The sequence below is a fragment of the Arachis stenosperma genome, chromosome 6 (genome assembly GCF_014773155.1).
Source record: "Arachis stenosperma cultivar V10309 chromosome 6, arast.V10309.gnm1.PFL2, whole genome shotgun sequence".
Classification (NCBI taxonomy): Eukaryota; Viridiplantae; Streptophyta; class Magnoliopsida; order Fabales; family Fabaceae; genus Arachis; species Arachis stenosperma.
Genome location: NC_080382.1, coordinates 1,531,190 through 1,553,387, shown reverse-complemented (window position 1 = coordinate 1,553,387; position 22,198 = coordinate 1,531,190). Strand labels below are relative to the sequence as shown.

Here is a 22,198-nt window from a genome sequence, read left to right as displayed (position 1 = left end):
CGTGCATGCGTGGTCCCCTTTGTGCAGAAATCCTCAGATGCATGCACGCTTATGATGATCTTATAGAGATGCTTCGTGAGGTGTAACGCAGGAAGGGTGGCATAGCCATGCATGCTGAAGAGTGTCACAAATGCTCTCCTACGTGTCCCTTCCTTCACCTCCTCTCGTCCCTATAAATCACTTGCTTCTCATTCTTCTCTTCATCACAACCACAGCAATAACAATAATAGCAGCCATGGCGAAGCTTCTGGCGCTTTCTGTTTGCTTTTGCTTTCTAGTTCTGGGAGCTAGCAGCATCTCCTTCAGGCAGCAGCCGGAGGAGAATGCGTGCGAGTTCCAGCGCCTCAATGCGCAGAGGCCTGACAACCGCATTGAATCGGAGGGCGGTTACATTGAGACTTGGAACCCAAACAACCAGGAGTTCGAATGCGCCGGCGTCGCCCTCTCGCGCTTAGTCCTCCGCCGCAACGCCCTTCGGAGGCCTTTCTACTCCAATGCTCCCCAGGAGATCTTCATCCAGCAAGGTTATTACTACTTTTTCATATTATTATTGTCATTTATTTTTTATTCTCCCTCAAATAATTGAATTTAATTATAATAAAGTTTAGATATCAGTATTTAATTATAATAAAAATACATTATTTTTAAATTAACTATTTAAATTTTAATATTAAAATAATCATTTATACACATAATAAAATGAAAAATATTTTCATTTTATATCTATATTTTTCCTATTTCCTATTTCATTTTGAATGATGACATACAGGAAGGGGATACTTTGGGTTGATATTCCCTGGTTGTCCTAGCACATATGAAGAGCCTGCACAACAAGGACGCCGTCATCAGTCGCAAAGAGCACCAAGACGTTTTGAAGGAGAAGACCAAAGCCAACAGCAACAACAGGATAGTCACCAGAAGGTGCGCCGTTTCGATGAGGGTGATCTCATTGCAGTTCCCACCGGTGTTGCTCTCTGGATGTACAACGACCATGACACTGATGTTGTTGCTATTTCTCTTACTGACACCAACAACAACGACAACCAGCTTGATCAGTTCCCCAGGGTATATATATTCCTTATTTTTGGCATCTGCATATATATCATGAATATTGAGTCATCAATAAAGCATGCAACATTTAATAATACATAACAGAGATTCAATTTGGCTGGAAACCACGAGCAAGAGTTCTTGAGATACCAGCAACAAAGCAGACAAAGCAGACGAAGAAGCTTACCATATAGCCCATACAGCCCGCAAAGTCAGCCTAGAAAAGAAGAGCGTGAATTTAGCCCTCGAGGACAGCACAGCCGCAGAGAACGAGCAGGACAAGAAGAAGAAAACGAAGGTGGAAACATCTTCAGCGGCTTCACGCCGGAGTTCCTGGCACAAGCCTTCCAGGTTGACGACAGACAGATAGTGCAAAACCTAAGAGGCGAGAACGAGAGTGAGGAAGAGGGAGCCATTGTGACAGTGAGGGGAGGCCTCAGAATCTTGAGCCCAGATAGAAAGAGACGTGCCGACGAAGAAGAGGAATACGATGAAGATGAATATGAATACGATGAAGAGGAGAGAAGGCGTGGCAGGGGGAATGGTATTGAAGAGACGATCTGCACCGCAAGTGTTAAAAAGAACATTGGTAGAAACAGATCCCCAGACATCTACAACCCTCAAGCTGGTTCACTCAAAACTGCCAACGATCTCAACCTTCTAATCCTTAGGTGGCTTGGACTTAGTGCTGAATATGGAAATCTCTACAGGGTTTGTAGTTTGTACTTTCTCTTTTTTTACCAATATATACTAGACATTTATTTACATATTCAAATGTGATTGCAGAATGCATTGTTTGTCCCTCACTACAACACCAACGCACACAGCATCATATATGCATTGAGGGGACGGGCTCACGTGCAAGTCGTGGACAGCAACGGCGACAGAGTCTTCGACGAGGAGCTTCAAGAAGGTCACGTGCTTGTGGTGCCACAGAACTTCGCCGTCGCTGGAAAGTCCCAGAGCGACAACTTTGAATACGTGGCATTCAAGACAGACTCAAGGCCCAGCATAGCCAACCTCGCCGGTGAAAACTCCATCATAGATAACTTGCCGGAGGAGGTGGTTGCAAATTCATATGGCCTCCCAAGGGAGCAGGCAAGGCAGCTTAAGAACAACAACCCCTTCAAGTTCTTCGTTCCACCGTCCCAACAGTCTCTCAGGGCTGTGGCTTGAAAACAGCCAGTACAGTACCTTTTGAAAGCGTGACATCTATGTGTTTTTGCCACAACTACTGAATAATACATATTAATAACGAGCGAGAATAATGTAGTTTTAATTTTGTAGTGTCAATAAGAATACAAAGGGGCATTCATGCCTTTTTGTTTAAGCTATAAGATCGAAATGTAATGTATGTGCATCGATGTGGAGAAAACTTTTTGCGGGAAAAACATGAATAAAAGAAGGGATGCTTTAACGCAGCCAGATTTGTCTTTGTTTCCTCCTTTTTTCTTTTTTCTGTTTTTGGTAAAACAAACTTGAAACGAATATCAACAACACAATATGCTCACATTTTGAATTAACTCCGAATGTCCAAGTAACACTTATTAACAGATGATTTGCTAGGATTTCTAGTCAAGCACTATAAAATCGTGACAATTCAGTTTTAACATGCATGCATATATGGTACATATAGCCTTGCTTATGATCATTGATAACTTACCCACATAAATCCAATTTTTACATTTTAGATGCCAAGTGTTGGGTGTGAGACCAATTCTCTCGCATTGCCTAAATAAAAGATGAAAAAGTTTAGGGCATCAATTTTTATGTTTTGTGGTCAGCACTTAACTATAAAAAAAAAAAAAGCGAATAATCTTTTATTATTGGATATAATTGCACATCAATTAAAAACACTATTGATGGTTTTTTTTTTACTATTAATGGTTGTTTTTTTTAATTGTTAAAAGAGTAATGCTAAAGAATCAATGGTCTTCGGTGAATATCGGTGAATATTATAACAAGTTGTTAAATAAATCAAATATAAAATCTAATAAAAATAAATTTGTATGAATTTTAATTTTAAAAGATTCTTTTAATTAAATTTCAAATATTTTTATTTTTAAATTTTTTTCTTATATTAATATTGACTGCAATGTTATTAAAATCAATATTGGTACTCTCTCTCTTCAAAAATATATAAATAATCCCATCCATTCATTAATGACCTGAAAAATGAATACAATGGTTAGAGTTAATTTATAATTTGATTTAATGGTTGATTATATATAGTTAAATCATGATTTTAGTATTTAACTAAATTTAAATTTTTAACCAAAAAATGAATAAATCAAATTTGACCGTATAGTAAAATCATTTCACGTACATGTTCATTACTCAATCACAATATTTATCAAAAAATTACTACACTACTTTATCATAGCAAAAACAAAAAATTTTAAAGTCAAATATACTTTTATTTGATTCCATTAATACTCATTCCAAAATTCTTTAGAATTACAATTTTTTAGAGTTTTAAATTAATTACTTTGGTGGGCACTAAAATTTTAATCATCTCAAATTTTAGCACACTTAAAACTCAAGGAAATTTACAAAATTGGGCAAAGGATAGGAAAGAATATAAAAGAAGAAAATGATTTAATTTAGCGGCATAAAGTTCCATAATCAAGCCTTGAGAATTCGTTTGTGTCCTACACGGCTACACATATGTAAAAGAAAACTTAAAAAAAAAATTGAGAGATAGTAAGTTATATTTTATTAATTATAAAAAAATGTCTAAAAATAGAACAGAATAATAAAATGTGGGAATTTTTAAAAATAGTACATTAAAAGTATTCATCCAATAGTGCATAGTTAAAAAATGAGAAAAAATCTTAGAAAAGAAAGAATAATAAGTCAAATTGAATAAAACTAAGAATTTGCTTCAAGGATATGACTATTTAAATTGGGAGTTCTTTGAATTTTATGGAACAATTTGATAGAACTTGCTAGAATAGCAGACGACATTGAAGTAGAACTTTAAAAAATAAACTAGTTAGTTGCGACTTTTCCAACAGTTTCAACAATTGAGGATTACGGCCACCATTATTCAACGGGTTAAACATCTCTGTTGATACAGCCCACCATGTCCAAAAATTGTTAGAATTTTGAGGGGGAAGACAGTCACGAAGATAACTATAAGACCATATATACTTCTTTAATTTTAGAACAATCGATCAAACAATAAGTGATTGTTTCTGTTGTTTCATGACAGCAAAAGCATATTGGCAATATAGATGGGATGCCAGCACCAGAAGCCGACCATGAAGAGCTTTTTAAATAAATAGCTTAATTTTGTGAGATAAGGTCAACTTCCATAAATCAATCTACGGTATTTTCTGTTGCATATAAGTAGGACAAAATTTTAAAGGCAGATGGTGAAATAAATAGTCAATTTTGTAATTTAAAACTGTATTATAGTATTTGAATTTGTTTAAATTCTATTACAATTTATCTCTACTCTACTGAATTTTGACTGACAAAATATTATCTGCAACAACTTAAAAAATAATTTTTAAATAAAATTCTGATTCCAATTCTTATTTTTAATAATTAAGTCTTTAACTCTTGGAATTAATTCAAAAATTAAAAAAATCACGTATTTAACGGTGAAGGTTTCCGTATAAAAGTAGATTTAGCAATAATGCTTCTCAAATTCAACTATGTAACTATTTAAGTGAGTAACAACATTGGAAAACAAAAACAATCCATCAAAACAACTTAAATTTAATATATTTAATATTTATTTATTATAATATATTAAATAAAATTAAAATAATAAATTTTGATATTTTTATTAATATTTTTTATAAAAAATATTAAAACTAATAAATTTGATAATTTTTAATTATTAATTAATTATTATTAATATTTTTAATAGTGTAAAATTACTTCTAATATTATGTTATTATTATTTTTATTTTACGGATTAAATATTAACTTTTTTTATGGAAAAGTTTAGGGGGTCAGCAGTTTTATTAAATTTTGGCCAACATATAACCAGTAGAGGAAGGTAAGCCATTGAATGAAATCTCACATCAATCTCATACCATCAAATCATCATTGATGGTTAGTTGATGGCTAACAATTACAAAAATTGCTGGCCCCTAACATTACTCTTTTTTATTTATCAGATATTTCGGAATATGAATATGCTTAAGCAAATTTACATTCAGTGAAGTCGATAGTATCAAGGCATTTAACCGGTAAAGAAGCAAGCCATGAGCAAGAAAAGAACGAGAATTACTGTACATGTGACTATGTGAGTGCATGCGTGGTCCCCACCCTGTGCACCACCGTTTTCTGCCTTTTCAATATCTGCAGAAACGGCAAATGCATGCGTTCTTGCCTTCTTTAGATGAAGACAATCTTTTTTTTTTTTTTAATTTTTTGTATGGTTATGGAGATGCTGAAGGCTGAAGCCACCTTGCAGTATGATACTGTATTAGGTGTAACGCACAAACCCTTCCATAGCCATGCACGCTGAAGAGTGTCCCAAATACTCAGCACGCACTTACGTGTGTCCTCCTTCACCCTCCTCTCGCCCCTATAAATCACCGCGCTTGCCATTCTCCACTTCACAACCACAACAATAACAATAATAATTAATAAACATGGCTAAGCTTCTTGCGCTTTCGCTTTGCTTTTGCGTACTGGTTCTGGGTGCCAGTAGCGTCACCTTCAGGCAGGGGGGAGAGGAGAATGAGTGCCAGTTCGAGCGCCTCAATGCCCAGAGACCCGACAACCGCATTGAGTCTGAAGGCGGTTACATTGAGACTTGGAACCCCAACAACCAGGAGTTCCAGTGCGCCGGCGTCGCCCTCTCTCGCACCGTCCTCCGCCGCAATGCCCTTCGCAGGCCTTTCTACTCCAATGCTCCCCTCGAGATCTACGTTCAGCAAGGTCAATACTCTCTCTATATATCTTTTTAAATTTATTTTTATATTAAAATATTATTATTTATTTTTCTCTCTGTTTACTAAAGTAGACATGATATTCAAACCACTTCATATTATTTATTTAATCCACCTATTTGTTTATTAAATATGTAAATTAATTAAGATAATAAACACCTTATATTATAATTATGAGATTTTGAATTCAAATTTTATAAATAACAAAATATATTTTGTATAAATATACATAATAAAAAGTATTCGAGATATTGAGTAAAACAAATTTATTAACTACATGTTAATTAAAAAAAAAGATTTGGCCGCTTTAACTTTCTCAATTTAATTGGCCCTGTTTATATATGCACCTCTGACTGTAAAGTTCAAGTGGCACTTATGTCCCTTTTGTGTTGATAATATCATAATAATGAACACAGGAAGCGGATACTTTGGGTTGATATTCCCTGGTTGTCCTAGTACATATGAAGAGCCTGCACAAGAAGGACGGCGATATCAGTCCCAAAAGCCATCAAGACGTTTTCAAGGGCAGGAGCAGGACCCAAGCCAACAGCAACAGGATAGTCACCAGAAGGTGCACCGCTTCGATGAGGGTGATCTCATTGCAGTTCCCACCGGTGTTGCTTTCTGGATGTACAACGACCAAGACACTGATGTTGTTACTGTTACTCTTAGTGACACTAGCAGTATCCACAACCAGCTCGACCAGTTTCCCAGGGTAACATTATTATTGTTATTCCCAAATTGAAATATTAATTACACTCCAAAGTCCAAACCTCATTTGTTATTATTTAATTAATAGAGATTCTATCTGGCTGGAAACCAAGAGCAAGAGTTCTTAAGGTACCAGCAGCAGCAAGGAAGTCGTCCACATTATCGACAAATTAGACCAAGGGTACGAGGTGACGAACAAGAAGAAAACGAAGGCAGCAATATCTTCAGCGGCTTTGCACAGGAATTCCTTCAACACGCCTTCCAGGTTGATAGACAAACCATACAAAACCTAAGAGGAGAGAACGAGCGCGAGGAAGAAGGAGCCATTGTTACAGTCAAGGGAGGCCTCAGAATCTTAAACCCAGATGAAGAAGATGAGAGCTCGAGGTCGCCTCCCAGCAGACGAGAGGAATTCGATGAGAGACAACAACGTGGTAAATACGATGAGAACCGCAGACGCTACAAAAATGGTATTGAGGAAACCATCTGCTCTGCCAGTGTTAAGAAGAACCTTGGCAGATCCTCAAACCCTGACATCTACAACCCTCAAGCTGGTAGCCTCAGAAGCGTCAACGAACTCGACCTCCCAATTCTCGGCTGGCTCGGTCTCAGTGCTCAACATGGAACACTCTATAGGAATGCAATGTTTGTGCCTCACTACACCCTTAACGCACACACCATCGTTGTGGCATTGAACGGACGGGCACATGTGCAAGTGGTTGACAGCGACGGTAACAGAGTGTACGACGAGGAGCTTCAAGAGGGTCACGTGCTTGTTGTGCCACAGAACTTCGCCGTCGCAGCAAAGGCCCAGAGCGACAACTACGAATACTTGGCCTTCAAGACAGACTCAAGGCCCAGCATAGCCAACCTCGCCGGCGAAAACTCCATCATAGATAACTTGCCTGAGGAGGTGGTTGCAAATTCTTACCGCCTCCCAAGGGAGCAGGCAAGGCAACTTAAGAACAACAACCCCTTCAAGTTCTTCGTTCCACCTTTCGATCATCAGTCTATGAGGAAGGTGGCTTGAAAACAAGCGTGACATGTATGTGTGTGTTATCCACTACATACATACTTTTTGCCACAACTACTGAATAATACATATTAATAACGAGCGAGAATAATGTAGTTTTAATTTTGTAGTGTCAATAAAAATACAAAGGGGCATTGATGCCTTTTTGTTTAAGCTATAAGATCGGAATGTAATGTATGTGCATCGATATGGAGAAAACCTTTTGCGGGAAAAACATGAATAAAAGAAGGGATGCTTTAACGCAGCCAGATTCGTCTTTGTTTCCTCCTTTTTTCTTTTTCTTTTTTAAAAACAAACTTGAAAAGAATGTCAACGACACAATATGCTCACATTTTGATTTAACTTCGAAAGTCCGAGTAACACTTATTAAGAGATGAGTTGCTAGGATTTCTACTCGAGCACTATAAAATCGTGACAATTCAGTTTTAAAATGCATGCATATATGGTACATATAGCCTTGCTTATGATCATTGATGACTTACCTACATAAATCCAATTTTTACATTTTAGATGTCAAGTTTTGGGTGTAGAGATCCATTCTCGCATTGCCTAAATAAAAGATTTCAGGTGCTTTTTATTTTATTTTATTTTTTTTTGAAAAGAGTAATGCTAAAGAATCACGGTCTATTTCAGCGAATATTATAACAACTTGTCAAATAAATTAAATATAAAATCTAATAAAAATAAATTTTTATCAAAATTTTAAAAGATTCTTTTAATTAAATTTTAAATATTCTTATTTTTAAAACTTTTGATTTTTTTTGGCGAAATAGACAAAATAAATTCAAATTTTCATAATTTGAAATAATGAAACGGTGCATAAAAGAGTAATGTTAGATAACCAATAATTTATTTGAACAACATGAGTACTAAATTTTAAAATTGGTCCATTTTAACTAAAAAATGTTATACCCTAATTTAATACGACTAATTAAATTTAAGATTAATTTATTCTTTTAATCCTATTATTCACATGGTTCAATGCTGTTGGTTAAAAACCCAGGTAGAAAGAAATGTGTATTGTTGCTCGTTGCACATTCCATCTAAATTGTACATTTTAAACAAAACGGCACCAAACCTTATTCCTTTTTATTTTAAAAGGAATGCCGTTTTGTATTCTTATTCCCTATTAATTATTAGGAAACTAAATTATTCAATTGTGGCAAGAAGTGTATGTCTTGAATGCCACGTATTCGAAATTCTCGCACCAGCACGTGACCCTCTTGAAGCTCCTCGTCTGAGATCGTTCACATTTCTAAGGATACCAGCTTGAGGGTTGTAGCTGAATTCGGTTGTCAATCCTTGAAGGTTCTTCTTAACAGTTGCAGTGCAAATAGTCTCCTCAATCCCATTGCCCATTCCTCTTCCATCAAATTCCTCTCTTTCAGGGCTTAAGATAGTGTTCATTTCTTAATATTACTCGTTTGATAAAAATTAACTCCTAAAAAATATTCTTATAACATAAATTAATTCCTTTTAAAATAATAAAAAGACAAATCCGTTTCATAAAATAAATTTTAGAGGATTTCTAAATCGATAAAAAATTATTATTAAAGTGTTCAATTTAAAATCTTTGAGACCAATGATTATGTGTTTATTCTTCTAGTTATATGTTGTGGCTAAATAAAAACTTGGATTCTAGCTGTGTAATATTAACAGGCTTTGTAATTTAGTTGATTAATAACTCATCAACTTAGTATAGCTAACTTAAACCACAAGTCAATTAAGTTAGCCGAGAGTTCGTTAGAGAAAGTTGTTAGATGTCATGAAGTGAGCGATAGTTAGTTGCAGTTTGTTATTTAAGCAGGTGATTGAGATAAATTACGAAGGTAGTATGTAAAGTTCAACCACACTATTCACTAGTAAGATTTCACCACTCTGTTATTTAATAAGAAAAACTCTCAACTCTTCTCTTCTCTTCTCTTCTTTCCAATCTATTTCTCCAATTCCTATTCACAAGTTGCCCAGAGTATGATTTTCCACATATATATACGATGTCTTCTATATAATTATCTGTAAAAGAAATTCAACACTGAAATTTGGAAAGAGAATCTTAAATTACTGCACCAAATTAAAACTTCTCTATTATTAAAGCACTTCATGCACAAGGTTAACTCAGGATTAAAAAGGGTGCACTACTCATTTTATGTTACATCTCAATTTCACGTGTTAAACAAAAGGCGAAAACTCAGGTGCATTCGACTTCATATGAAGTTGATAACTGAGAGTTATTAGATAATTTGATTGATTTGACTAAATTTTCATCTAATAGCTCTCAACTATCAACTTCACGTGAAGTCGACTATACCTGAGTTTTCACCTAAACAAAAAGGTCATCCAAGCCCCTTTGTGTATATATATTCTCTCATATCTTATTCATTACTACAAAACTACCTTATTTATTCAGTTGTGGCAAAAAGTGGGTGGATATATAACACAGACATACATACATACATACATGCATGTGATGTATGCATGAAGAGCAACCCTACCTAAGCCACAGTCCTGATCATCTGAGAGTCTTGAGGTGGAACCAAGAACGTGAAGGGGTTATTGTTCTTGAGTTGTCTTGCTTGCTCATATTGTAGGCCATATGAATTTGCAACCACATCTTCAGGCAAGTTCCACATGTAGGAGTTTTTGCCGGCAAGGTTGGATATGCTGGCCCTTGAGTTTGTCTTGAATGCGACGTACAAGAAGTGCTCGCTCTGTGACTTTGCAGCCACGGCGAAGTTCTGTGGCACCACCAGCGATTGACCCTCTTGAAGCTCCTCGTCGAACACTCTATTGCCATTGCAGTCCACCACTTGGACATGAGCTCCTCCGTGCAATGCATATATTATGCTGTTTGCGTTCATGTTGTAGTGAGGAACAAACATTGCATCCTGCGTTCACCACACATAAATAAAATATTAAAATTAATTATTTTCAATTTTACACCATTAAAAATGCATATGATAAACAAATATTTGTATGGTTAATAATCAAAATGGTCTTAAAAAAAAATACATGTGCAAAATATAACAATAAATTGAATCAATTGGTAGTTGTTAAATGATGACTCTGTTACAAAATGATTCATCTCACTCACGATTATATAATTCATAACTCAATTTAAAACATCCAATATTTTTTAGAATAAAAATGTTAGGTGTACACTAAAATTAATCATCGCATTTATGTATAAATATAAAAAATGTTATTTGTACATTAAAATCAACTACAAGTTATATGTACATAAATATATGTGTAGTTTAATTTATTTTTAATATGTATATTTTATATTAGTGACTGATTTTAGTATACAATTAGTATAATCCTATAAATATATATAATTTAATTTATTTTTATTTTGTATTTTATATTTGAATGTGTATTCTAGCATAATAATTTAGTTTAATTGTTAATTTTAATATACAACTAGCATAATTATTTCGAGAATCAAATTATCTTTGTTTTTTATAAACTATCTTGAATAAATATTTGTAGTTTTTCTATACTCTAATCTTCAAAAATGAAAATAGATTTTATCTCTTCTTATGTTTTAATTATAATAGATATATATTAAAATTAATTATTAAAATTAATCATTAATATAAAATATATATTAAAATATTAAAAATAGGTTAAATTATAGGTATATTTTCATATAAATATATAATAATTAATTTTAAGGTACATGCAAATAACATTTTTGTATCTGTCTTATAAGGACAGAAGTAATATGCAGAAGTTAGAAGAAAGAGAGTACATAGTACGTACCCGATGAATGGATCCATACTCGGCACAGAGTCCGAGTCGATTGAGGATTGGGAGGTCGAGTTCGTTTACAGTTCTGACGCTACCAGCTTGAGGGTTGTAGATATCAGCAGATGTGGATTTGCCAATGTTCATCTTAACACTTGCAGTGCAAATGGTTTCTTCAATGCCGTTGTTGAAGTCTCTGTCGCCTCTTCTCTGCCTCCTCTCTGCTGGAACTAAGATGCTAAGGCCTCCCTTTACTGTCACAATGCCTCCTTGCTCCTCGCCTTCGTTTTCTCCTCTTAGGTTCCTCACTATCTCCTCGTTCACTTGGAAGCCATGTAAGAGGAATTCTGTTGAGAAGCCGCTAAAGACGTTGCCGACTTCATTTTCTTGTTCTTGCTGGTATCTTAGGAATTCTTGCTCTTGCTTTCCAGCTAAATTGAACCTCTGTTATGTATTGTTAGTTGTGAATTAGTATATCTATTTATAAAGTAACGTGCATGAATAAGTAGAAACTCAGGCGTGAAGTTGATAACTGAGATCCTTTAGATTATTTGACTGATTTAACTAAATTTTCATGTAACGACTCTCAACTATCAGCTTCCCGTAAAGTCGACTGCAGTTGAGTTTTTATCCCATGAATATTATCATTGTATGATTTATCACAGAAAAAGAGTGATAAAAAGGATTCACAACATTTGGAGAAAGTGATTAAAGCAAACTTGAACGCTGTATACTTGTGGTCATAATAAGTTTAAAAGCTTTTTAAATGCCATTGATGTAAAACATATTAAGGGCTTCTTTGGTGAGTTTATAATAATAGATCTTTTTTTTAGTTATCTATTTTTAAAAGATCTTATGAAAAGAAGTAAAAGTAATTTTATATTTGAATATCTCATGCAAAAAGATCTTTTTATCTATCAATTATGTTTGGATATAACAATATAAAAAGACTTTTTTATTTATTTATTACATGAAAAACGTCTTTTTTTTTTAAAGATATAAATTACAACTTTTCAAAAAAATATTTTTCTGATTTGTCTAGTACTTTTATTTTTACTTCTCAAAATTTGCCAAACACGCTAAAAAATAAAAAAAAAATTTCATCAAAATAATAATATCCAAACAAGCATTAAAAGAATGTGATACCATTTGTTTATCTGAATACATACCCTGGGGAACTGGTCAAGTTGGTTGTGGAGGCTGTTGGTGTGTAAAACAGAAATGGCAACAACATCAGTGTCTTGGTCGTTGTAGATCCAGAAAGCAACGCCGTGGGGAACAGCGATGAGATCACCCTCTCTGAAGCTGTGAACCTTTTGGTGAGTGTCCAGTGGCCTTTGGCTTTGGAATTGTTCAGATCCCTGAATTGGCTCTTCAAATGTGCCAGGACAACCAGGGAATATCAACCCAAAATAACCACTCCCTGTTTATCATAATACACCAACACAAAATTTACAGATATGCATTGAATAATACTAGAAAAAAATAACCTAAAACTATTTTATTCATAATGTAACATTTGTTATACATCTAAAATTCCTTATTTACTTTAGCAATAATTAAAGGATATTTTTGTAAAAAATAATTTATTTTTGTTAGTCAATTCACGTATTGCGTCGTTACAGGTCAACTTAGTATAACCACATTTAGGCATGGACCACAACTAGACACCATAGACAACACCAACTTTCTTTTGTTATTACTTTTAAGAAAATAGTTTAAATTTAAATGACAGAGTAAGGACCTTGGTAGATGAAGATCTCCTGGGGAGCATTGGAGTAGAAAGGCCTTCGAAGGGCGTTGCGGCGGAGGACGAAACGAGAGAGGGCGACGCCGGCGCACTGGAACTCCTGGTTGTTGGGGTTCCAAGTCTCAATATAACCGCCTTCAGACTCAATGCGGTTGTCGGGTCTCTGGGCATTGAGGCGCTGGAACTGGCACTCATTCTCCTCCCCCTGCTGCCTGAAGGTGACGCTGCTAGCTCCCAGAACTAGAAAGCAAAAGCAAACAGAAAGCGCAAGAAGCTTAGCCATGGCTGCTATTATTGTTATTGTTGTGGTTGTGAAGAGGAGAATGAGAAGCGAGGTGATTTATAGGGCAGGAGGAGGGTGAAGGAAGGGACACGTCGGAGAGCATTTGGGACACTCTTCAGCATGCATGGCTATGGTAGCCTTCCTGTGTTACACCTCATGAAGCACGATTATTGGGGCATGGAGGCAAGGTTGTGGTCTCTGCATGCAGGCAGTAATCATTGATCTTTAATTGCAATATAATGGAGGAAACAGCCAGGGACCACACAATGCTATTCCACTGTTTTTCTTCCTAGCTACCTTCTTCCTTTCGTTTTGCTTCTATATCACAACCGAGAAATGCCACAGGGCCAATAGAATTTAATTATTGTTTATTAACTGGGAGTTTACTTACCAGGTGTGGTTTTATATAGGGATGTCAATGGGGCGGGGGATGCTTCCCTACTCCCCGTCCCCGCCCCCAGAATTAATCCCCGTTCCCGCCCCATTCCCCGTCATGGGGGGATAATTATCCCATCCCCGTTTCCCGTATTCCCCGCGTTTCCCGCGGGCCCCATTCTCCATCTCCTATGTTTAACATTCATATGGAAATTATAGTAAAAAATATTAAAAAACAAAAAAACAAACTAAAAAATATTATTACAAACACACAAACATATCTTATCTAAGATTATAAGTCCAGAAATACAACATAGCAAATCATAGTCTATAAAATAAAATCTTAAAATGCAACTTCCATTATAAAGAAAGCAATAAAACAAAGTCTTTAACATCAAATATTCTTTCATTGTCGGCATAAAACTTCCAACAAACATCTCCATGTTCTCTGTTAAAACAATAGAGACAAATATGTTAACATATAGTGACGAGAATGGAAGCAAACACGCAGACGCAAAAGTGGAGAGGAGAAGGACGCCGTGCCTGAGGAGAGAGAACGACACGGTGAAGCTGCTAGGATGACGGCGCAAGAGTGGCCGGTCGCTAGCTGTGAGGGTTTTGAAGTTTGAACAAAGTGGAGAGTGAGTGAGTGACTGGAGTCTGGAGAGTTGGGGTTTGGATGGGAATAGAGAGTTAGAGAGGGCGCAGCAACAAAGGTGAGAAGGGAATATAGGGTTAAGGTTTTTTAATGGGTGAAATTACTAAAATACCCCATATGTTAAAAATAAAGTAAGAGTATTTAAGTAAGTTTAACAATTCGGGGAATTATCGGGGATGGGGCGGGGATCCCCGCTCGGGTCCCCGCGCCTGTCTCGGGGGAATTTTGCTCCCCATCCCCATCCCCACGGGGAAAATTTCCCACCATCGGGGCCCCATTTGGGGCAGTCCCCGCGGGGATCCCCGCCTGCTGGGGATTTTTGACACCCCTAGTTTTATACCTATAATAGATTATGGATCAAACAATATTTTAAAAGCGGAATAGAAGTGAATATAAAGAAAGAAGAGCGTAAGAGGTAGTTAATTGATTTTTTTGTTATCATCTAAAATATATGAATGGAGAAAAATAATCGAATATTCGGAGGTCAAGAATCAGGTGTTGCAGTTGTTATTAATAGGTTATTTATAAGATACAAAGAATGGTTTGGAGTTAAGTACAATGGTTGTTGATGACAATTTTAAAGATGATTATAAATTCAATTGCTTTAATTTTGACTTTTTAAGTTTTTTTTTTATGCTTGTTCTTTTGAATTGGTTGTTTTATACTTTTTATTTCATTTTATTATGTTAAACTTCTTTACCTCAAAAAAATATGTTGATGAATTATTAAACTATAAAAAATAATGACCAAAAATAATAAATTTGACTAATACTTACTATTTCTTGAACAAATGTGCAATTTGTATATATCCCATACAAATCAATTTATTTATTTTCAAATACTGTTGTATATCTCGGGTACTGAGTCATCGAATTAATTTTTTGTGCTTCAGTACCCAAGATGTAAACACGTATTTAAATTAGTAAATACTCTCTAAATCATATATTTTGACAAATATTAAATTTATTTAATTTAAATATAAAAAAACCCATTACCTTTTGGGACAAAGCAATAAAGTATTTTGTTTTCAATTGAAAATATTTCCAAATAATTTAACCTGAAAAATCTGAAAATGCTGAAAATGTAAAAACATTGTTTTCATTTTCATTAGTCTTCTTTAAAACATTTTTAGAGAAAATATTTTCAGTAATAGACAACCAAACATACTTTTAAACTTCTTTTTCATTTTTCCAAAAGTAAAAAAAAAAAAAATTAAAAATGGACAAATCAATCGCACTCTACTTTTCATTGAAAACGTTTTCTATTATACATCACGACTACATGGTTCTATGTATTTATAATGAAAACGTTTTCTATTATAAATGAGAATGGTTAAACCAATCCGTAGCTTCGGGCCTTCTGCGCAATTCATTGATTCCTTGATACTGTTCATTTGCGTTTTTTCATTAAGTTTTCCGGTTAAATCTTTCATAGAACTTGGAAGTTTTTATGTGGTAGAAGCATTTAAGGCCTCTTAAACTTGAATTTTCAAATCAGAGTCATTTTCTTCACGACAAATATGACAAGAGCAGAAAAATTAGTGGACAGTGGGTTTTTTAACTTATCCCTTTCTTCTCCTTCCTCTCCCAGGCTATTCTCTTCTTTTTCGATGACCTATATCTCATTCTTCTCTTTATAAGAAAAATGTATAAACAGTTCATGTATTATTACTATTATTAAATTTCATTTGCCTGCTTGCAACATGAGGACATGTGTAACTTAACATCTAAGAGAAAGAGACGAAGGATATCAACATCATGAGAAACTAGCATGATCTTACAAGGATTAAATATCATAATCTCTTGGTGAAATTCCTACTAGATACATATAGGAAGTCAAGAAACCACCAAGTTAATAGCCTTGGTGATTACATAGGTGAACATAGATAAAACATGATGTTAGAAGAAACATGCCACCTTTTACTTTACTCACTCTCTATTGCTCTTGAGGCTAGATTCGGCGTTGCCCTTCTCATCTGCCTCATCTAGTATTGTGGTTTCAACATGATGACCATCCCCATTGGCTGCATTGGCTTCAACACCGTTGGACTTTTTGGGAAGCTTTCTTTCAAGTTCCTGAGCAGCTTCGAACTCTTTGGACTCATCCTCTTCAAATCTTTTAGGAAGTTCAATAGGATTTTGAACAGCTTCCGCATCATGCTTTGCAGTGTCAGCATTTGGAGTCTCTTGTGCCACAGGCCGTTGAGCAGCCTCCAACTCCTCGTACTTGGAAACTATCTGCTGCAGCTCATCATTAAGATACAAAGCCTCAAAAAGTGTCTCTTCATCATCTGTGGTGCTTTCCGCAATTTCCTTCATGATAGAAAGTGAGTGCTTGCACTTGTCCAGCAAACTGAGAGTTAAATCTTCCTGCAAAGGAACGATAAAATTGTAAATTCTATCATCAAAATGTTATCCCACAAACTGGATTACATGGGGGGAACACATCATTTTCTATCTACAACCTATCTCCATTTGATCCATGCCCTTGCATTTAAAGGCAAGTAACCATGATGTAGTGAACAAAACACCAATTTATTATACTAGATAGGAATTAGACCTTCAAGGTTTTGGGCTCTGCCTCAGAATTTATTATGCTAGATAGCAATTCAAGACTGTTTCGTGCAACTACAAGAAGCTCTTTCTTCTCTTCAGCTGACATGTGTTGGAGACCGGAAGAAAAAGCCAAGTCATCCATAGAAACTAGTCCAGCTTCGGGAACAGGGTAGCTTGAAGGAGGGTCTAATCCCTGTTGTTGAAGATAAGACCCTAAATTGTGAGGAACACCGGGCGAACTTCCTCCTCCTACATCAACTGATTCAGCCCTTTCTTGCAAACTCTGCCATCAACCACACAAAAATCAGAACTCGCTTAAACCCTAAAAAAAGAATGTAAAGCGCTCCAAAATTAAGCACTTCATCTTCCCATGGCAAATTCAATTCTGACATTCAATCACATATAACGATGCAAAACAATATAAATCCCTAACAAATCAAGAACAGAGATCGCTGAATCTGAAAAAGATGGACTAACCATGTAAGTTTGACGAAAGACAGGGAGATAAGCGAGATCCTGAGACAGGCCCCAAGCCCTAATGAGGTGAAACGCCCTGCGACGAACATTGGGATCAGCGTGAGGGTTATCAAGGAGCTTGGAGATCATTTCATCGAGAAGCTTCTCGGATGCGATCTCGGAGAAGACTTTGTCGCAGTTCATGGCGGAAGCTTCGAGAAGGTCAAGGGTGAGTGAGTGAACGAGTGGGTTCTTGTGAGAGAGTCTCCTCTTGATGGCTCTAACAACCTCAGAGCCGTTGAGTTGGTCGGAGTTGATCATGGCACAGATCCTGAGGTTAGTGCCCCAATTAGGGTCCGATAGGGTTTCGGAGGTGGCGTCTTCGACCATCTTGGATTCGGGTGTGGGTGCCTGGAGCATCTCCTTCACCTCCTTCATCTTGACGCTCATGATTCGCCCCATTTGGGCCCCACTCGTCATGAGCTTCTCGCCCAGTTGAGAAAGATTCAACTTGTCCATGGAGAATGCTACTACTTCTTAGTTCTTAGTTCTGCCTGGGAACTCAAAAAATAAAAATGCTCTCCAACTTCGCTTTGCTTTGGGCAGCATGATTAGGCGTACGTGTCCAATCCAACGTTTTCTTTGGCAGCATGCTTAGGCTTAGTTTGGTAAAGCTTTTGCTTTTTAAGAGTAGTTTATGAAAGCTGTCTTTTAAAAGACAGCTTTTTAAAAGCCGCAGCACTTACGTTTGGTAAAATCAAATTAAAAATGGCTTTTAATAAGTACAAGCACCATAATTGTATTTGGTAAAACAGCTTTTAAAAGTTGAAAAAATTATAATAAACATGTTTATAACAAAAAAATAATTTTTTTTTCAAATTCTTTAAAATTTTATATAATATTTTAAAATAAAATAATGTTAAAATAAAAAATTCATAATAAACATAAATATAATAAATAAATTCTTCTATTTTTTAACTTTAAAATTTTATATAAGTATCATAAAATTTGTATGTAATCCAATGTTAGTACTGGGTACGTCCATTACCCACCTATGTATATTGGCTCACCTTTACAGATCATAAAAAATGGGACACATATCTCAAATAAACTACTCTTATGATTATATATCTATATTTACATATGTATATACATGTTGTTATTATAATTTGGACTAATGCTCATGCAAAAAAAAATTTATGATTGGTTTTCATCAACCTCTTCCCGTTTCAAAGAACAGAAAAAAACAAACAAAGATAATAGATCTACTGAAAAAATACAAAATTAACGCAAAAAAAATAATATAAATAGATAGAAGTTCATACCTAATATGTGATAGAGATGTATTTGTGTTGAAATTTGTGAAGATTAGGTTGAAAAATAAAAAAAAATATGAAGATTGTGTTAGATTTTATGAAGGTTAGGAAGAGAAGTTAGAAATATATGAAGATTTTAATGGCAATATAATAGCGGGAAATATGTGCGGGAAAATGAAAAAAATTTGGTAAGCATAAGCCAGCTTTGAAAAGCTCCCTCCTAGGTGCTTTCAAAAGTACCCCTAACTTTTAAAAGCCGCAAGCACAAGCACTTGAGCTTTATAATTTACCAAACGCAAAATGACGTGCTTGTGCTTTTCAAAAGCACAAGCACCTCCTGAAAAAGCTTTACCAAACCCAGCCTTAGCGTAGCGTCAGCGTCATTGGCCAATCCTGCTGATTCAGCAGCCTTTGTTACAAGGACCAAATTTTAATTTGAGTCAAATTTAAATTCGATTTTAAAAATAAACTATCATTTCTATTCATAAAAATTTAAAACACTACAAATCTACCTATAAAAAAAAATATCATTTATATTTATGATAATAATTAAAAGATAAATATATATACATATAATTGATATTATATTTATTTGTTTGTATATTTTAGTTAATAGTTATTATTTATATATTATATTATTTTATTTTTGTTATTTAGATAAAGTTTGATTAAAAATATTTTAGGAATAAATAGGTTTAAAAATGTGAAAGAAACATATTTATTGAACTAGTATTTTTACTTGTAATAACATTACGGAAATATAAATTTTTTAAAATTACGGTCTATTTTATTTTGACAGTATAAATTATGCATGTCACAAAAGATTTATAAAATCAAACTATTTTTATAAAAAAAATCATAGATTTACAAAAATTTATGACTAAGAAAACCAAAGTCTCTATAGATAAAAAAAATTAAATAACAAAATTTTTTGTTATTATTTTCATACAAAAAAGTCTTATTTTTTATTTGAATTATATTATTTTGTTAATTTTATTTTCTGTAGAATAAAAAGGTAGAAAAAATAGAGAATGAGAGAAAAGAGAGAAAAAGATAAAGATGAAGAATGAGAGTGAGAGTTTGTTAATTTTGAAAGAAAAATTTTATTTTAATTGTAATAAAAAATATCGGATAACATATTTTGATTTGTCAAATTACTAATATAAAATATAAATTATACATAGAGTGAACATGATAGAGAGAAATAGAAAAATGGAGAGAGATAAATGAGAGAATTTAGGAAGAGAGTTTATTAATGTTGGAGAAAAATATTTTCTCTCAATTTTAATAAGAGAGTGTCATGTGACACATTTGATTATTAAATTTGATAGTAATATATGATATATAATATAGGTATATTTCAATTTCAATTTTAATTTTAATGCAATTAAAGAATGTCATGTTGTACATTTTGATTGTTAAATTAGTAATTAGTCATTGATATTGATAATGATATATAAAATAGATAGAGTGATTGAAGGAGTGAGAGAGATGGAGAAAGAAAGAAGAATGAGGGGAGAACTCTTTAATTTAGGAGAAAAAGATTTGATTTCAATTGCAATGAGGGAGTAACATATGACACATTTTGGTTGTAAAATTAGTATATAGGAGAGAATAATTCTTCTTAATTTTGGAGGGAAATATTTAATTTCAATTGTAATAAAAAAATGACATGTGGCACATTTTAGTTATAAAATTAGAATTATATAATAGATAATAGATTTTTTATTTAAAAATATGATTAAAAAAAAGTTCAACTATGCGGATATACCTGATATCCGATTCATCCGCAAATATACGGATCAAATCCGACATTAAAAAATGCAGATATCATATTCAATCCGATAAAAATTATACAGATCGGATCGAATTTTCGGCCATATCCGATTCGCATACACCCTAGCCAGAGTGAGGGCCCATGTTAACTGTTACAAATGATGATAACCCAAACTAATTAATTTGGGCCATTATTTTTTTCTGGCCAAGGGATCCATAGTTCTAATATGGAATTTCCTCTTTGCCAAAAATAGTAGGGAATTTCGTCATCCCCTGGCCCCTTTCGCTTTTATTTTCTTTTGGACCCCCCAAAAGAAACATCAAATGTGAGACCAAAAATAATAAATAAATCTTAACCAAAAATAATAATAATAATAATAATAATAACAATAAATAAATAAATAAAAGATTGACTTGCTTTCCTAGGTAACCATTGTCGTCAACGCCACTTTGAGATTCAGCAAGTGCCTCTAAAGGGGAGAAAAAAAAGAGGACCAAGGGGGTGGACCCAGTTCGAAATTTTAGCAATCAAATAAAGTTGTGAAGTTGGGTTGTTGATTCAGTTCAGTGGCATGATTTTCTGTAGTCTTCAAATGTATGCTGTTTTATCCAAAATGAAATTTATTAGTCACATGGAAAGGAGGTGAAGATTTACTAAATCCTTTTATTTAGTGATATATAGTACTGTACAACAATTCAAAACCATGACGTATACGGCAAATTAGACGAGCAATTAATACGCAATCCAGTCTCATCTAATTTATCTAATATACTAATCTAAAGCGCATTATGAACAAGATCTTCTTACTCATTTTTTTAGCTACACACCGGTTGATTTGAGATTTTGTACTAAATCCCTTATATTAGTCCCCTAAGTTTTATTTTTGTTTATCTACAGTATTTTTCGACTCGACAAATCAATAACTAATTTATTGTAAATTTAAATTTTATTTAAAAATTTATTATTAATTAATAAATTACTACATTATTTCATTAAAAAAATTAGTTCTCAAATATTTATTAAATCTAATTAGATTCAACTAAAATATATTTTTAGGATACATGATAAATTTATTATTATTAAAAAAATTTAAAATTTTTTTATTTAATAGATATAAAACAAATGCACTAAAAATTTAAATTTTTTATATTTTTAATAACAAATTTTCAATTTATAATTTTAATTTATACTTTTAAGACACGTAATAGATAAACCTAATTAAATTAGTCTTGAGTTTACAATGTCAGTTTCTTGATTATTCTGGGTAGAAATGAATTTAATAGATGTTGATAAATTTAACAGTCAATTTAATTTAATAAAAAAAATTCAAAACTAATTTTGACCAAAATTAAAATTTTAAAGACCAATTCGACACTAACCCATAAAATATGTAAGAATTTAGATTAAAAAAAAATTAAAGTGCTTCTTTGTTCAGAGTTCAGAATAGAATAATGTATAGCAATTAACCATGCGCTCTTTTTTTTTTTTTCAATCGGAAATAAATTAACCTTGAGTAGCCCTAATTTAATTAATTATTGTGTTAAGTATAATTTTAGTCTTTAAAATATTAGTCA

At 33.8% G+C, this 22,198-nt stretch overlaps 4 protein-coding genes across 4 annotated transcripts; 2 read left to right on the top strand and 2 right to left on the bottom strand.

The window, feature by feature from the left end:
- The first annotated feature begins 235 nt into the window (after positions 1–235).
- LOC130936363 (arachin Ahy-3-like) lies at positions 236–2,415 on the top strand. The gene is made up of 4 exons (XM_057866427.1): positions 236–524; positions 770–1,065; positions 1,156–1,761; positions 1,837–2,415. Exons 1-4 carry the CDS (start codon positions 236–238, stop codon positions 2,224–2,226), a joined length of 1,581 nt encoding a protein of 526 aa, XP_057722410.1. The 3' UTR covers positions 2,227–2,415.
- A 3,248-nt stretch (positions 2,416–5,663) lies between these two features.
- LOC130936570 (arachin Ahy-3-like) lies at positions 5,664–7,704 on the top strand. The gene is made up of 3 exons (XM_057866660.1): positions 5,664–5,952; positions 6,380–6,678; positions 6,763–7,704. Exons 1-3 carry the CDS (start codon positions 5,664–5,666, stop codon positions 7,702–7,704), a joined length of 1,530 nt encoding a protein of 509 aa, XP_057722643.1.
- Positions 7,705–10,199: 2,495 nt separating this feature from the next.
- LOC130936458 (arachin Ahy-3) lies at positions 10,200–13,487 on the bottom strand. The gene is made up of 4 exons (XM_057866526.1): positions 13,199–13,487; positions 12,624–12,877; positions 11,470–11,898; positions 10,200–10,592 (listed from the first exon to the last, which is right to left on the bottom strand). The coding sequence occupies exons 1-4, from the start codon at positions 13,485–13,487 to the stop codon at positions 10,200–10,202; spliced, it is 1,365 nt and encodes a 454-aa protein (XP_057722509.1).
- Positions 13,488–16,167: 2,680 nt separating this feature from the next.
- On the bottom strand, positions 16,168–18,121 carry LOC130936129 (TOM1-like protein 2). Its single transcript, XM_057866134.1, has 3 exons — positions 17,553–18,121; positions 17,080–17,358; positions 16,168–16,889 (listed from the first exon to the last, which is right to left on the bottom strand). Exons 1-3 carry the CDS (start codon positions 18,048–18,050, stop codon positions 16,449–16,451), a joined length of 1,218 nt encoding a protein of 405 aa, XP_057722117.1. The 5' UTR covers positions 18,051–18,121; the 3' UTR covers positions 16,168–16,448.
- Positions 18,122–22,198: the final 4,077 nt, after the last annotated feature.

What these genes read in the sequence shown, in the direction of transcription:
- LOC130936570 (XM_057866660.1), top strand. Translation starts at nt 5,664, where the DNA reads ATGGCTAAGCTTCTTGCGCTTTCGCTTTGCTTTTGCGTACTGGTTCTG. An exon ending in CGAGATCTACGTTCAGCAAG is followed by an intron (nt 5,953 to 6,379) that starts GTCAATACTCTC and finishes TAATGAACACAG; the next exon opens with GAAGCGGATACTTTGGGTTG. An exon ending in AGCTCGACCAGTTTCCCAGG is followed by an intron (nt 6,679 to 6,762) that starts GTAACATTATTA and finishes TTTAATTAATAG; the next exon opens with AGATTCTATCTGGCTGGAAA.
- LOC130936363 (XM_057866427.1), top strand. Translation starts at nt 236, where the DNA reads ATGGCGAAGCTTCTGGCGCTTTCTGTTTGCTTTTGCTTTCTAGTTCTG. An exon ending in GGAGATCTTCATCCAGCAAG is followed by an intron (nt 525 to 769) that starts GTTATTACTACT and finishes GATGACATACAG; the next exon opens with GAAGGGGATACTTTGGGTTG. An exon ending in AGCTTGATCAGTTCCCCAGG is followed by an intron (nt 1,066 to 1,155) that starts GTATATATATTC and finishes AATACATAACAG; the next exon opens with AGATTCAATTTGGCTGGAAA.
- LOC130936129 (XM_057866134.1), bottom strand. Translation starts at nt 18,050, where the DNA reads ATGGACAAGTTGAATCTTTCTCAACTGGGCGAGAAGCTCATGACGAGT. An exon ending in TCTTTCGTCAAACTTACATG is followed by an intron (nt 17,359 to 17,552) that starts GTTAGTCCATCT and finishes GGTTGATGGCAG; the next exon opens with AGTTTGCAAGAAAGGGCTGA. An exon ending in CAGAGCCCAAAACCTTGAAG is followed by an intron (nt 16,890 to 17,079) that starts GTCTAATTCCTA and finishes GTTCCTTTGCAG; the next exon opens with GAAGATTTAACTCTCAGTTT.
- LOC130936458 (XM_057866526.1), bottom strand. Translation starts at nt 13,487, where the DNA reads ATGGCTAAGCTTCTTGCGCTTTCTGTTTGCTTTTGCTTTCTAGTTCTG. An exon ending in AACTTGACCAGTTCCCCAGG is followed by an intron (nt 11,899 to 12,623) that starts GTATGTATTCAG and finishes AATACATAACAG; the next exon opens with AGGTTCAATTTAGCTGGAAA. An exon ending in AGTATGGATCCATTCATCGG is followed by an intron (nt 10,593 to 11,469) that starts GTACGTACTATG and finishes TGGTGAACGCAG; the next exon opens with GATGCAATGTTTGTTCCTCA.